The sequence below is a fragment of the Lygodium microphyllum genome, chromosome 2 (assembly GCF_053477565.2).
Source record: "Lygodium microphyllum isolate KBCC chromosome 2, Lygodium_microphyllum_v1.1.10, whole genome shotgun sequence".
NCBI classification, from domain to species: Eukaryota; Viridiplantae; Streptophyta; class Polypodiopsida; order Schizaeales; family Lygodiaceae; genus Lygodium; species Lygodium microphyllum.
In genome coordinates, this window is record NC_141136.1 from 138,243,359 (window position 1) to 138,257,426 (window position 14,068).

Here is a 14,068-nt window from a genome sequence, read left to right on the forward strand (position 1 = left end):
GGCGGCTCCTACTCTTGATCGTGACACTGATGATGCTTACAAATTTTTAGACATTACATTCACTTATTCTTTTGTATTGTATTATGGGCATTTGTAACTTCATCCGCACTATCAAGATGACCTGATTGTAAAAGGGCACTTGGACAAGTGAACACTTCCCCTGCGAGGGCACTGTCCCAGTGGCATCGTTGCATAGCATATTGCATGAGCATGACATCTTGCATCTCCCTTTGCATTACCCTATGCATTGGCATTCTGTTCATGTCAAGATGCATTTGTATGCATTTATCCCTTTTCGGTCTTTTGGAGTGGTTAACTCTAGGATCCACCATATTTGTAGCATAACACATGGTAGTTCTCCTAAAGGCAGTTTCTCTACCCTTGCTTGCTTTGCTTGTCTTGCTAAGCCCACCGTTTTTTTTGCCTCTTACATATTCAACACATGATTGGCACATATACTTACTTTTATCATCCTTAGGCACTTATCCTCGTCAATGCGAGGGATTAGCTTGCTAGTTTTGTAAATAACTTGGGTTTAAAACTCTCTTTATCTTTTCCTATTTGTCACTTAATTGGCCGCTGCCCCTATATTACTTATGCATTAAAAAAAAAAAAAAGTCCATTGTTGATTCCATCCGCCTTTGTTGGCCTTGGTAGGCCCTTGGGCAGCCGACGAGCACCCTTGGTCCGATGCCTTGACTTCTCTGGGGTGATTATTTGGGCGCCCTTGGTAAGATATCCATCGCCTCTGTAGTCTTGCTAGGCCACTGGGCAACCGACGTGCACCTTTTGTCTGATGCCCTAGCTGCTTTGGGATGGGACACCTTGGGGCAAACCAAAATTTAGGCTAGCCTTTTTTTCTTGCCCTATTTTGGGCTTGAGAGGGGTGTTGTGCTAAGAAATGTACTTAGCCACTTAAACAGTCCCAAAACATGCTTATTTTAGGCTTATTTTAGTCAAAATCCTAAAACGGGGAGCGGATCGAGAAAGTTAAGTGGGAGAGGATCTAGAACCCTAATTTTCTATAAATTGGCAGCCAGCCCTCCACTCTTTCACAATCTCGTTTTTGCAGATTTCAGGTGTTACCAGCTTGCTGCCCACACCCCGGTTACGGAGGACATCTCAGCCCTTGCTGTCCATTATTGTTCCCTACAGTCTGGCGTTTATTTCTAGGCCTCCACACGCTAATTGCTGCTGTTTCCGCATGGCAACTGACTGTTGTTCATTTGCACTACTGTCATACAGCCTGCCATGCCAGCAAACTGCTGCGTTTGCAGGCTCCAGCTGCCGCCCTGACAGTTTTCTCTCTCCTGTCTGCAGTTTTTGCAGTCTTTCTCTCTCCTGCAGGCTCTGGTTTTTAGTCTTTCTCTCTCTTGCAAGTTGTCTTGCTTGCGTTTTTAGTCATTCTCTCTCTTGCAGGCTCCGTTTTTAGTTTTTCTCCCTCCTCACTGCTGTCTGCATCAGATCCAGCTTCTCACTGCTGCGTTTGCTGGTGTTCGATAGTCGGAGGCTGTCTTGCTGCGATTCGGGATCCGTTCGGAGTACGACACACTCTTCAACTCATTACCCCTGCACTGATCCTAGAGATACAGGAGTTCGAGGGATTTATTCACTGTATAGTGTGTTTGCTGCATGAGCATCGTATTATTAGTAGTCATATCATTTCATTTATTCACTACGTTCATTGTCTCTGAGTTACTCTAATCCTAACCCTACCTGTGTTCTTTTTATCAGTCTGTGCTTTGTCGTACGGTTTCTGTTTATGCTTGTGTTAGGGTATTTTTCTTTATACTCTCTTTTGTGCTCCTTTTTGGGCGGAAGCAGGGGTGTTGAGAAACCACATCATTCTATACAGTTTGCAATCTTCATTTCCATTTTTGGTTTTTGTTTCCAATCCTAAAAAGGCTTTCTAGGTTCTTCCGAGAGAGTCAAAGCGCTACCCAAGAGTCTTCAGTGGTTGAGACTTGAGACTGTTAATGCCTATATATTCGGCACCTCCCATTCATTCTTCACCACTCTCACTCACTCATTTTTGTGAGACAATCTCTCTCTCCTCTCCTTCCATCATCTCCACTCCATGCTGCCAAGCGCTAATCTCCTCCATCCATAGGGCTACATCCATGATGACAGGCCCTTCCTTCTCTGCTAGTGTTATCATCTACAAGTGATGATTGCTTCCTTAGGCTCCTTGCGCTTGGCAGCCTATGCTTCTTTTCCAATCATCTCCAGAGGTTGCCATGATTTGCGTTTTGCAGTCTATGCTCTCCAAACTCCACCATTAGCGTCACTCCCTAACAATTGGCGTCAGTCCTTAGGTTTGTATTTGTAGACTTAGAGGCTTCTCACCCTTTGATGGATATCTTCCTACTCTAGGCATCACCAATCATCATCCCTGTGTTGTAGATTCAGAGGCTCCTCTTCGATGGCAGTCTCCTTGCTCCAAGCGAGATCTAGTCATTCGTGCCTTTGTAGACTCAAGAGGCTTCTTTAACAGTCTCCTTGCTCCAAGGCATCCGTTGTGCTATAGCATCCTTGTATGAGATTTACTTCGTTATTTCATTCGTTTATCTGAGTTTCTCTTCTTCTCTCTTCTCAGTGTTTGTCGTACACACACTGTGTTTTTCCTCGCAAGCCCTATTCTCTCTCTCTAGTTGTTCAGTCATTTCTTGATAGGTCCTCGAGACCTAGTCGGTCTAGAGCCTATGACCAATCCTCAAGTGGCTCACCCTCATCACATCCATCAATGGAGAGCCCACAATGCCACAACCCATGTTGAGTTAATGCAAAGGTTGCTCCTAGAGTTGCCACTTTTAATTATAGTATTTTCCCCTTGCATTTGAGCATTGGAGTCATCTCATTGACTATTATGCAACGTAAGATTGCACTTGATGTATCAATCTTGCCTTTGAGCTTTAAAAGTTTTCCATTAAGAAAGGGGATGATCTGAAAGTCAAATTGGTTGAATATAGGTGATTACTTGTGTTGAGTTTGCTACTACTAGCTTACCAAAATTAGATGACGACCAAGTTACACTCTTTTTAAAGAAGCTTCTTGAAAAGTACTTCCACTTCATCCAACAAATTATCTCATTGCCTCGATTGCCAACCTTCTATGGGTTCGAATGTTAGTTCTTGCGTTACTAGGGGCTGCACTACACGATAAAGTTCACAAGAAGTCCTCCACTTACTCTTATTTGAAGAGAGTCCAGTTGCCTTTTCTTGACAAGGGAAAACTGGAGGTGGCGAGCCCTCACAAGATGTGAAGGCAAGCCAAAACAAGGGTGATATCTCTTCGTGTGAGACAAAAACAAAGAATCAAAATCCATCTGACAACAACTCCCTAAGAAAAATAGCTTTTGCACACACTGCCAAAGATCGGGCCATGTGGACAAGGAGTGTCGTACCAAGGCCCACGGTCTTTCTCCTAAGACACCTCAACAGACTGTTGTGACTACATCCACTCTTGTTGGACAATCCAGTGGGGCTATACTTCCCATTGCTGCTCCATCTACTCCTCTTCTAGAGGCCGCTGGACATGTGGCACGCGAACAACCTCAACAACCTCTATCTTTCAGTTCTCTTGAAAGATTAGCTAATTGGTCTGCTAGCTCTTCATCTATTGCACTCTTTGCATCCATTCCTACATCATTCTCTGCAGCTCCATCTAAGACCACTTTTCCACCATCCTACGTGTTTCATTGGCAGTGACCTGTTGATCGATGTATGGGATGGAGGCCACATCCTAAGTTTTCCCTCCTTCAATCTTCCTCCTTCTCAGCACCACACAAAGACCAACACACCCGTGCTTAGGTTTTGTGTTGAGGTGATGCTTGTGCACAAGAATTTTCAATGGTTTTGATAACCGAGTTCGGGGAGCTGTCAATCCAAACCACCATCGAAGGACGAAATCTTATACCCCAGATAAGCATTTGATTGTTGATTGCTAATACTCTCTATCTATTCAATATTTAATGTTAATGTCAATTTAATTTAGTGCTAATGTAACATTAAATGTTATTGTTACATTAACATCTAATGTTAGTTTTCTTTTTAATCTCAGCGTTAAGATTAAATGTTATACTACCACTAATTATGAATGTTGGGCGTTGTCGAGAGAGAGAGACTATGATTATAAAGGAAGAGACTAATTGATAGTCACAGAGTGAGAAGAAGATTGTTATCATGGAGAGAGAAAGGAGGAAGAAATTTGTTTGCCAAAAAGAGAGAGAGGGAGAGAGAGAACAACTTGGGAATAGTCATGGAGAGAGAAAGGAGGAAGAAATTTGTTTGCCAGAGAGAGAGAGAGAGAGAGTTGTTGACTCTAATTGAGCAGGGAGAGAGCGAGATGCTTGTGTGCACAAAATGCCTTTCGACAGTCTCATTGGTTGACTTGAGAGAGAGGGAGAAGCGAGTTCATGGTTACATGAAGTCCAACATGGACTCCTAGTGTAACATCTATCCAACAGACAAGATGTCGTCGACGAACGGATTTAAGGCTTTATGGCACTTGCTGTAAAGGAACTGCCCGGGGGGGGGGGGGGGATTGGCAAGTTTCTTGCTGTATGGGCTGGGGGACGGTGACTCCAATTAAAACGTGGCATAGACGTGGAAGGCAAAGCATTCAATATTCAATTGCAGTCAAATTCGTTTCTGCTACCTATGACTCTCTCTCCCACTATTGACTAGAGCTCTCCCCTTGTCCCTTCACGTCCAACCACCCAAAAAAAAAAGAAAATGGTCGAGTTTTGCATTAATTGTAGAACTGTTTCTGCTTCTACTCTCCTCTATCGCACTCCTTGAGCTCCAAATTGTCATCTCTCTCTCTCTCCCAAAAAAAAAACCTCTCCTCTTAATGATACCATGTCTTGTCACAGAGTGTCTCCCTTGATGCGTCGGTTGCCATTAAACCCGAGTACATGGAGGATGCCGAATACACAGAGGGGCAACATCCCAAAGCCTCATCTTCCTTCAAATTGGACGGAAATTTTGGAAATGGAGAAAGAGAGTGTGTGAACACAAAACAATGAGCAAGAGTGGGCAACTATTCCACACTCAAAAGATACAAGTGCTAGAATAATAGAATGAAAGTACAATAGGTCTTAAGTTAGTTAGACCTATCCCTAACTCAACTAGAGTTAATTTAGCTCTAGAAGTAGTGACACAACTTATTAATGTAGTTGTGTTCACACAACAAACCAACTAACTAAAACATTGGGCATTGCCCATAGAAATGGCAAATTCTTGGACCCTCCTTGCAGTGCCAATGTGGTAGAAGTACAGGAAGATCGAACACCAAAGGTTGGCAAGTTCAAGGATTTTCGAAAAGCCTCAAACTTCTCACAAGAAAGTGATTTGGTGAAAACGTTTGCAACATTCTCTTGAGTAGGGACATACATCAAATTGATCTCTCTTGCATGGCATCTCTCTCTCACATAATGGTAATGTACATTAGTGTGTTTCGTGTAGATCTTGATACCAACAATCCACACAGCCATATACATTCCACTATTGCGATGAAGGCTGCCTTGTACTCACCCTTACAAGATGAGGTAGCCATTGTAGGCTATTTCTTACTTAGCCATAAAATGCATGAACGACCCAAAAAGAAAGTGTCCACTAGTAGATTGCCTAGTGTTTGTATCACCAACCCAATTTGAATCCCTATAAGCCTATAATGCAAGTTTACCCCCTTGGGAAATAACAATGTATGTGACTGAGTACCTTGCAAATATCTAAAGATCCACTTAATAACTTGCCAATGTACTGTGTGTGGGCTATTCATATACTTGCTCACCTAAGATATTGCATACTGAATGTCAAGGCGTGTGTTGCAAAGGTAAATAAGGCATTTGTCCAAGGTCCAACGTGCTCAATTTGCATAGAAATTGCACTACAAGTACATACCAAGAACAAATTTGATCCAAATTTTACAAATTTTGCAAAGGCCCCAAATTGTACAATGTCCAATGTGTTAAAATTTCAAGAAATTGTACTTGTCCTAGTGCAATTTCTGCAATTATATGAAAAGCCCCAATTTCTAAGACTAGAGAGAGTGCAAAATTCCACAAATTTGATCTAAATGAGTAAAATCTTCAAGCATACACCAAATCTCCAAATTTCAGGAGTAAATGCGTGCTAGATCTTTGAGATTTGTCAAGCTGTGTTTAGCATGTGTGATAGCCTGCAGAGCCCCTTTTAAAAATAATTTCTTAAAAAGAACTTGTCGGGAGGTTGGCCGACCTGCATTGACATGCCAACAGCTGGCCATCACCAGTCGCTGCCTGCCTGCATTGCCTGTACCTACCAATCGCCTGCCTGCCTGACATGATCTCCTGCCTTCACCTGCCTCTTGCTTGCTTGCCTGACGGCTGCTGATTGCCTGCGCTTGATTGCTGGACAGTCCCATGGCCTCACTCAGACTGACGACTTGCTGTGGCAGCTTGGACAAGCTCCAGAAGCGCGGTCGAGATGGCCTTCAGCTCTGATACCAGTTTGTGGTGACTAAGGCGCAGTGAAAGTTCAATATTCAGCAATGGCAACGATGAAGAGAAAGAGAGACAGTGTGAGCAGGAGTAGAGAGTGTGAGAGAGTGAGATGCACGATGTGTGGGTACAAAGAGTTGTACCTCTTTCAGGTTTTTGTGATAGTTATATGTGAAGTACTAAAGTACAAGTGCTAAGGGTGTGCTCACACCCAAGCACATATAAAAGGCACGGTGGCCCTTTATTCCCAACAGATACTTCCTCTAATAATGTACTGGGGTGTATACTAGCAATGAAGTGAGGGTAGGTGGAATATGTTGTGGAGAAAGAGAAAGTGCGAGGAGTGGAGATGGAGGATTCAACTTCTAGTGTACTGGATGTAGAAGTGGACTGCAATTTGAGTTTTTGGAATGAAAAAGAGAGGAAATCAAGGTGTGGATCAAAAGTGGGTGGGATGGGAGGGATTTAAGAAGAATGGCTTACATGCTCAAAGGAAATAGATGATGTAGATATACTTGATGAAGGATGTTTGGTTTGAGAGCCCCCTCTATTGAAGTTTACATATTGAAAATTATTTGAATCCTACACACCAAAAGAAAAAATAGGAGAGGGTTTTGATTCATATGACTCAAAAGGGGTTGTATGAACTTGACTCTAGGCTTGGTTGAGATGAAGAAGATGGGTTGCTAGTCAAACCCAAATGTCGTATGTCTTCCATGATTAGAGAGGTGATTAATTTCACCAACCGGTTTGGATGTAGTAGCAAAGTTAGTAGGAGGGGTGTAAGCTTGACTACATGTGATACAGAAGTACTCTTCAAACTCCTCCTCTGTCAGGTGACTAAAATCTGGAACAGAAGAAAAAGAAGGTGAAGGTGAAGGTGGGGTGTTATATAATGCCTCTGCATGGTCTCCAATGATGGAGAAGCATGATAAGATATCGTGGGATCTTGACAAGTTGTCTAAGTCATTATGAATCAATTATGTCATTCTTGTACCTTGCACAAAACCAAGCTTCCACAATATTCCCAAGATACTCTTTTCAAGAGCATTGGCTTTGATACCATGTGAAGATATACTAGGGGGTAAACACAGCAATGTACCTCTGATCAGAGGCTGGACTCTGTGCACAGAAACAACAGGCTGAAATAGTGTTTGATGTGGCTGGCAATGACTGGATGATCAGATCGCAGCAGATGATGATGTTGCCAGTAGTTGACATCAGCATGGATGAAGGCGCCAGCGGCAGGAGCAAACACGGATGGAGTGGCAGTAGTCTCGAGGGTTGGTGGACAGGCACGTGGGAGGAGGCTAATGGTTGAAATCTGCACTAGAGAGTGTGAAATCTGCATAGACGGAATAAGGCTGAATGGGGGCAGCCTGTCTATTTATAGATGTGGAAGGGCGCTTCAAAAATTAGAGTTTCCATTGAAGTCTCTCGAACTGCTCCTTGTTTTAGGGTTTTACTCTAAAAGAGCATTTTTTAGTATGTTTTGGGGCTGTCTAAGAGGCTAATTAGCAAGTAATGCATATTTTACCTCAACAAGTATGGCCATGACTAAAACACAAAGACTTAGATAGTGACGTGCAAAACTCGAACCCTAAATGCAAAATGCAAAACGCAAAACGCAAATAGAGAAGAGAGAGAACTTTAAAGTGAATAAATGAATGCTGTAAATGAAGAAGCGAAAGTACAAGGCGCTCAAGGATAGAGTTGTCCAATAGGGAGGTGTTGATGTGTATCATCCACTGGAGATAGATTTCCAAGTGGAGTAACCACGAGTCGGAGCAGAGATTGATGAAGAAAAGTGTTGAAAACACAAAAAGACCTAATGTAGATGATGGAAGCTGATCACTGGTAGTAGTGGGAGGTTGGGCAATAGTGTAGACAACATAGTAGTAGTCATGGGGTTTTGGACAGGTAGTGGAAGAGGGCTGATGGCTGAAACCTACAAGACAAGGATGGGGCTGAATGGTGGGCAGCCTATCTATTTATAGGTGTGGAAGGATCCTCCCAAATTAGGGTTTTGCATGTGGGGCATAGAAACTCTCTAGAATTGCTCCTTGTTTAATGACTCATTTGGTATTTACTCTTTTGGGGCTATTTTAAATAGCTAGTCAGTTGGTAATGAATTTTTAGCTCAGCAGGGGCATGGTCTTTAATGTCTTGTTACTGATGTGTTGCATATAAGCTGTCCTAAATGACATGCCTTTTAAATAGACAAATTATAAAGAATTGCAAAACATTTAATATATGGAGTTTTTTGGTGAGAAGTTTCTTGGCTGTTAAGGAAGCAGTAGTGCTTTTGGGCTGATGTAGGTTACTCGATTGTCTTACAGATTTTTGTTGTGCAGCACCCTAAAAAGATGCTTGTTTGTTGCAGGTTTTTTCCAGCAGTGTCGAACATTTGTGCAGCTCAAAACGAAGCTGACTGTTGCTGATAATTCAGGTGCTAAGATTGTTGAGTGCATTAAAGTGATGAACCAAACTCGTTTAGCTCGTTTGGGGGATACCATTATTGCTTCTGTAAAGGAAGTTTTGGGCCGTGGAAAGGTTAAAAAGGGAGAGGTGGTGTATTGTGTTGTAGTCCGTGCACGCATGGCCCGACGTCGTGTTGATGGAAGTGAGGTAAGATTTGATGATAATGCTTGCGTTATAATCAACAAGCAAGGTGAGCCTGTAGGGACTCGCATTATGGGCCCTGTTTGCCATGAGCTTCGGAGAAGGAAGATGGTCAAAATTTTGTCTTTAGCAGAACATGTTGTCTAAACTTCTTGCACCTGCTATGGTTTTTTGTGTACCTGATGTGCAAGTCATGGAAAAGCATGATGCATTGACTTGCCTCGGTGTTAACTTGATTGAAGGTGTGATTATTATCGTTGGTTCTTTGGGAAAAGGAGTAAAATGGTTGCAAATCGATCACACTGAAATGCTGGCTGATTGTTACTGGAATCCTGCTTGCACAAAGTAGCTTTTGAACTTCTTAGCCTTTTTCACTTTTTTCCAAGTTGCATGAAATGTTTTCCATGACATTGGTTGATGGAGGCAAGGTAAGATTTGATCACAATGTTCTCATTATAATCGACGATCGACAACAAGCATGGTGAGCCTATATGACTGGGCTTCGGCAAAGAAAGATGGTCAAAGTCTTCTAGCAGGATATGTTACTTGAACCTGCAAATAAGTGGCCCTGTGGCACTAGAGCATCTGCTCTTGGAAGCACATACAGAGCTTTGCATATCCCGAATATGTGGTCCTGTGGGATTAGAGCATCTGCTCTTGGAAGAACATATCGAGCTTTGCATATCCAAAAATACAGGGCTCACCTGCAGCTTTATTGGTCCTCTCAGCACTTGAAAATTTGAAGTGTTTCCTGTTAAATGATATCACTGGTATTTGGAGTTGTGCTGTTATGGAATTGAGGTTTGATGTTCACACCAGTATGCATAGGGAATATGCCAGATCTTGAAGGTGACCTTGATGAATAATACATGAATCAAAATTGCTGATCTCCTAAGTGGAATTTTGCAAACCCAAATCAACCTTGGTCAAATGCTTGCCAATGCTTACTCAAATACTGGTTGATTGTACGTTAATCTTGTGTACATGGAGTGGATCTCCTTTGCTCTCTACCTTTTTAATCTTCATCTCAGCTCTCTCTGATTGATATAAAAGTTTCAAACCTTGGAAGAGACGTGGTTTTCTGGGTGTTTTTAAAATTTTTACAAACAATGTATGGTGATGGAATATCCGAATCCTTTCAATCAGTAGAGAGTGAAGTTTTTGGAAATTGTTGCCATTGATCAAGAATAGTGCGCATATACGACTGCACGAGGCTGAAGTAAATGCTCTTAAAGCCTGAAAATAAAAGCAAAACAATTAAGATATCACATCAAAATCAGGCAACCATAAGTGCAAACCTATCGAATCTTACTTTTTGTAGCATAGCCAACACCTTCAGAAATTATATCAGACTTTTAGCATCTTAAAGTATTCAAATAACTGAAGGGATTTTATTATCTTTCGCATTTGGCATGAATTTTGGATCAGGCTTTCAATGGTGTCAAACATCATGTAGTGTAATGAACCACTTTGATTGAACTCATCACTAATTGCCCGTTGATGGGGTTCAAACAATTGTTTTTCTTGATTGGCTTAGTTCAAGGTACCATAGATTGCAAAGACCAAAAAGTTGAGTTACTTGTGTAAATCCCATTGCCGATAGGTTGTACTAAACATGAAATTGTGCCAATGTTAGGTGTCCTTTGATTGTTATATTCTTCATTAAAGAACTTTCGTAAACTTGATACATTTGAAGGTTGCCTACAAGGCTGAACAACCATTTACCACACCTATGTTTGCATAGATGTTCATTTGTACATACACATGGACATTATCTATAGCTATTTTGCATTTTGTCTAGTATGAGTAAGAGCAAAAGTATGAAAATTTTATCATCCCTCAAGCATATTCAATTACATCTTTGTTCTACATGATTTTATGCTTTGTCAGGGTAGGTTTGTGTATTGTTTGGAAATGACTTCCATAACTAAATTCTTTTAAAGCATTCTAATGTCTTGCACTTATGTGTGCATTTAAGCATTTAATATGTTTGCATTTAATTTATGATTGATACATTTACTTCATTTTCTCACATGTTCGTGTTTAATATTGGTCAAAGTAGTTTTTGTCATTTTTTTAAAATGCTAATCTTCATATTATGTTAATTTCAAAGAAAGGAGTATATTCAACAAGTCGGTATTCACAATTTTGAAATGTGTTTGTTTTGCAATTATGTTTTATGAGTTGCATTGTGAAACTTGGAAGGATTGTTTTTTGTGGCATGTGGCATATGTTGTGTTCACTTTCTTTGCACAAGCTTTAGCTTACATCTCTTCATCCTCTCTTTATGACCTCTTTTTTATACATTTGTGAATCTTATCCATTAGTGTTGCCATCATCTCTTTTTCTCTCTTCTTATTCATGGCCATGCTTAAATTTTATTCCTCCACTAAGATGTAAAAGTGAATTGTAATTGGTTGGCTAGTGTCTTTTGGCACACAGGCAAAGGCAAAGAAGATGAGGGTTGTAGTAAAAAGTGGAATTAAAAGATTGTCAAAATCTTGTGATTATTGATTTTGTGTTTATATGGCGATATCATCTGTCTTTGTCTCTTTATTTCAAGTCATGTGTAGTGTGCTTACATAGTTATCAAGGGTGTTTACACAATTATCAAGGGGCCAAGATCTCAAGCCTACCCATATCACACCCATATTCATGGTGGTGCTATACACATACACCACTCTCCCCTTGCTATAGACCTTCATAGGACTTCATGTTATAATTTATCAAGAGGTATGAAAATGGCATGGTGGAAAGCATGCAAGATGTATCAATAATGAATATTTGTATTCATGATATTGAAAGATACAACATTGAGGTACATCTTGCGACTACACCCTTATGACAATACACATGTGAGGGTTCACCATTGAGCTTGGAAAATCATATGGCTCAATGGACTAGTGTTCTCAATAATATAAGGGTGATTGTCTCTCAACTCATTTTAGGGTCTTAGTATAACTCATTCTATTAAGTTAGCTAGTGTTTGCAGGCTCAGGGTTTGACCCTTTAGTGGGGTCTTTTTGGTCTTAATGTAATTTTTTCAATCAAGTTGGTCAATGTTTGCCACACTACGACTTGGAGCTCTTAACATGACTTTCCCTATCAAGCTAGCTAATGTTTGCCTATCAAGACTCTTATTCTTTATTCATTTTTATTCTAGTCCACCCTTGACTCAATTACATTTGAGTGAAGATTTCAAAGTTCTAACTTTATTTGGCTTGGGTCTTATGGCTTTGTATACTAAGCTTTGTGGGTACGATCCCAAGTTGTCATGTTGTTGGGTTAAGGTGTGGTGATTGGGTTGCCACCATGTTATGCCACATCTTAAGGGAGGTATCTTATTGGGTTGCTCCTTGTGTAGCTTCTTTCTTCCTTCTAGCCTTTGCCTTGGGCCTTGGGGACTTTGGTCTCTTAGTTCGTTTGCCAAGATGCTTTGCCCTCATCGCCAAGTCAAGTACTTGGGTTGTTTTCCTTAGCCTCTTCACTGGATCTTTCTTGCTTACCATGAACTTAGATAAACTAGTTGGTTTAACTTGTCACTTCATGTGGAGTTGAAGTTCTTTGGGGGGGGGGTATGGACTAAGTCTTGGATTGATTCTTGGCATTGGAAGTAGAGGTATCAAGTTGGTTTTGGGGTGGCTCCTAGCTTGGCGAGTCACGATCCATAGGATTGGATATGATCCCAATGGGTTTCATAGTCCAAAGACATTCACCTTAAGAGTGAGTTGGAGGGTTCTCCAAGGCTCAACTAGTAAGATTTCCTTCCATGGCCGTAAGTTACCGACCATATTGCACATACTTCCTCACGCTCTCCCATCTTCGAGGCTTTGTTCTTCGACTCATCTATCAAAGCTTATAAGGATTCGCCTCCTTTGGGTTCAAAGGTGTGGCCAATGACTCTATTTTGCTAAAGTGCACTTGGTTTCTACGTTGGTTCGATTCTGTTGGGATGGGGTGTGGCCTTGGATTGAAAGCAAAGGTTGCTTCGTTCTTAGCCACAAGCTTAGCTTGGGGGGTTTTGGGGGCATCTTTATTCTCATCTCTCAACTTGGCTCTAGCAACTTGTCTTTACTTCTTACTGTTTGGTTTTGCTTTTTTCTTTTGCTTCTCATTCTTATTCACTTTCTCTATCTTTTCTACCTCTTTGCTACCTTCTTTGCCTAGATCTATCTTTTGTTCCTCTTCTTCCTTCTCTTCCTTGTCTACGTCTAACTCATTTTCCTTCTTTTCTTCTTTGACCTTCAAGCCTAGATTTAGCTTGGCTTGCATAGCTTCTTACTCAACTTGTTTTTACTCCCTATCTTCTTCTTTTGGCTTTCTAGCTCTTCACACACTCTCTTTTAAGTTGGCTCCTACACCTCTTTCTACTTGCTCATTCTTCTTTCTAACTTTCTTCTTCTGTTATTCTATCTTCTCTATGGCTTTGTCTAGCAAGTTTGTCTTTTGTTTTTTCCTATCATCATCTTCTATCTCTTGCCATATTCTCATGATTCTCTTCTTCAAATCTCTTTCTAGCCTATCATCATTGAACTTGGTAGGGTTGGCTTGTTGTTGGGGCTCAGGTTGTTGGGAACAAGGTATTCCAATAGTGGGGATGAGCTCATTCTCTCTCCTCTCTTCCTCTTTGAGTTGTCAGGTGAGGTATTTCAAGATCAAGATAAAGCTCATCCTCTCCCTTCTCTTATTCTTTGCATACTCCTGCTTCTAATTCTTCTCTTTGGATAAAGCACACTTCAAGGAATGAGCAACCTAGATCGCACAAAGTGGGTAGGATGCCAATGGAGATGCAAACCTTAATTCATAGTGGTGGAAGCCCTAAAATGAAAAAGGCTTGCAAACCTTAACCCCAACCTTAAAATGGGACATCACTCTAGAGAGGTGACCTAACCCTAATCCTAATTTGTGTCTATATGAGGATAGGAAGTCTCAGTTGTATCTACCCTTTTGATGCATCCATGTTGC

The 14,068-nt window shown here is 41.2% G+C and overlaps 1 protein-coding gene across 1 annotated transcript in view; it reads left to right on the forward strand.

Moving 5' to 3' along the window:
* The window catches only part of LOC148040380 (uncharacterized), a 43,357-nt gene extending 33,140 nt beyond the window's left edge, over window positions 1–10,217 (forward strand). The window contains exon 2 of the mRNA XM_087699024.1: window positions 8,865–10,217. Coding sequence (XP_087555150.1) covers window positions 8,865–9,250 — 386 coding nt within the window. The 3' untranslated portion in view covers window positions 9,251–10,217. The remainder of the gene's footprint in view (window positions 1–8,864) is intronic.
* The last annotated feature ends 3,851 nt before the right edge of the window (window positions 10,218–14,068 follow it).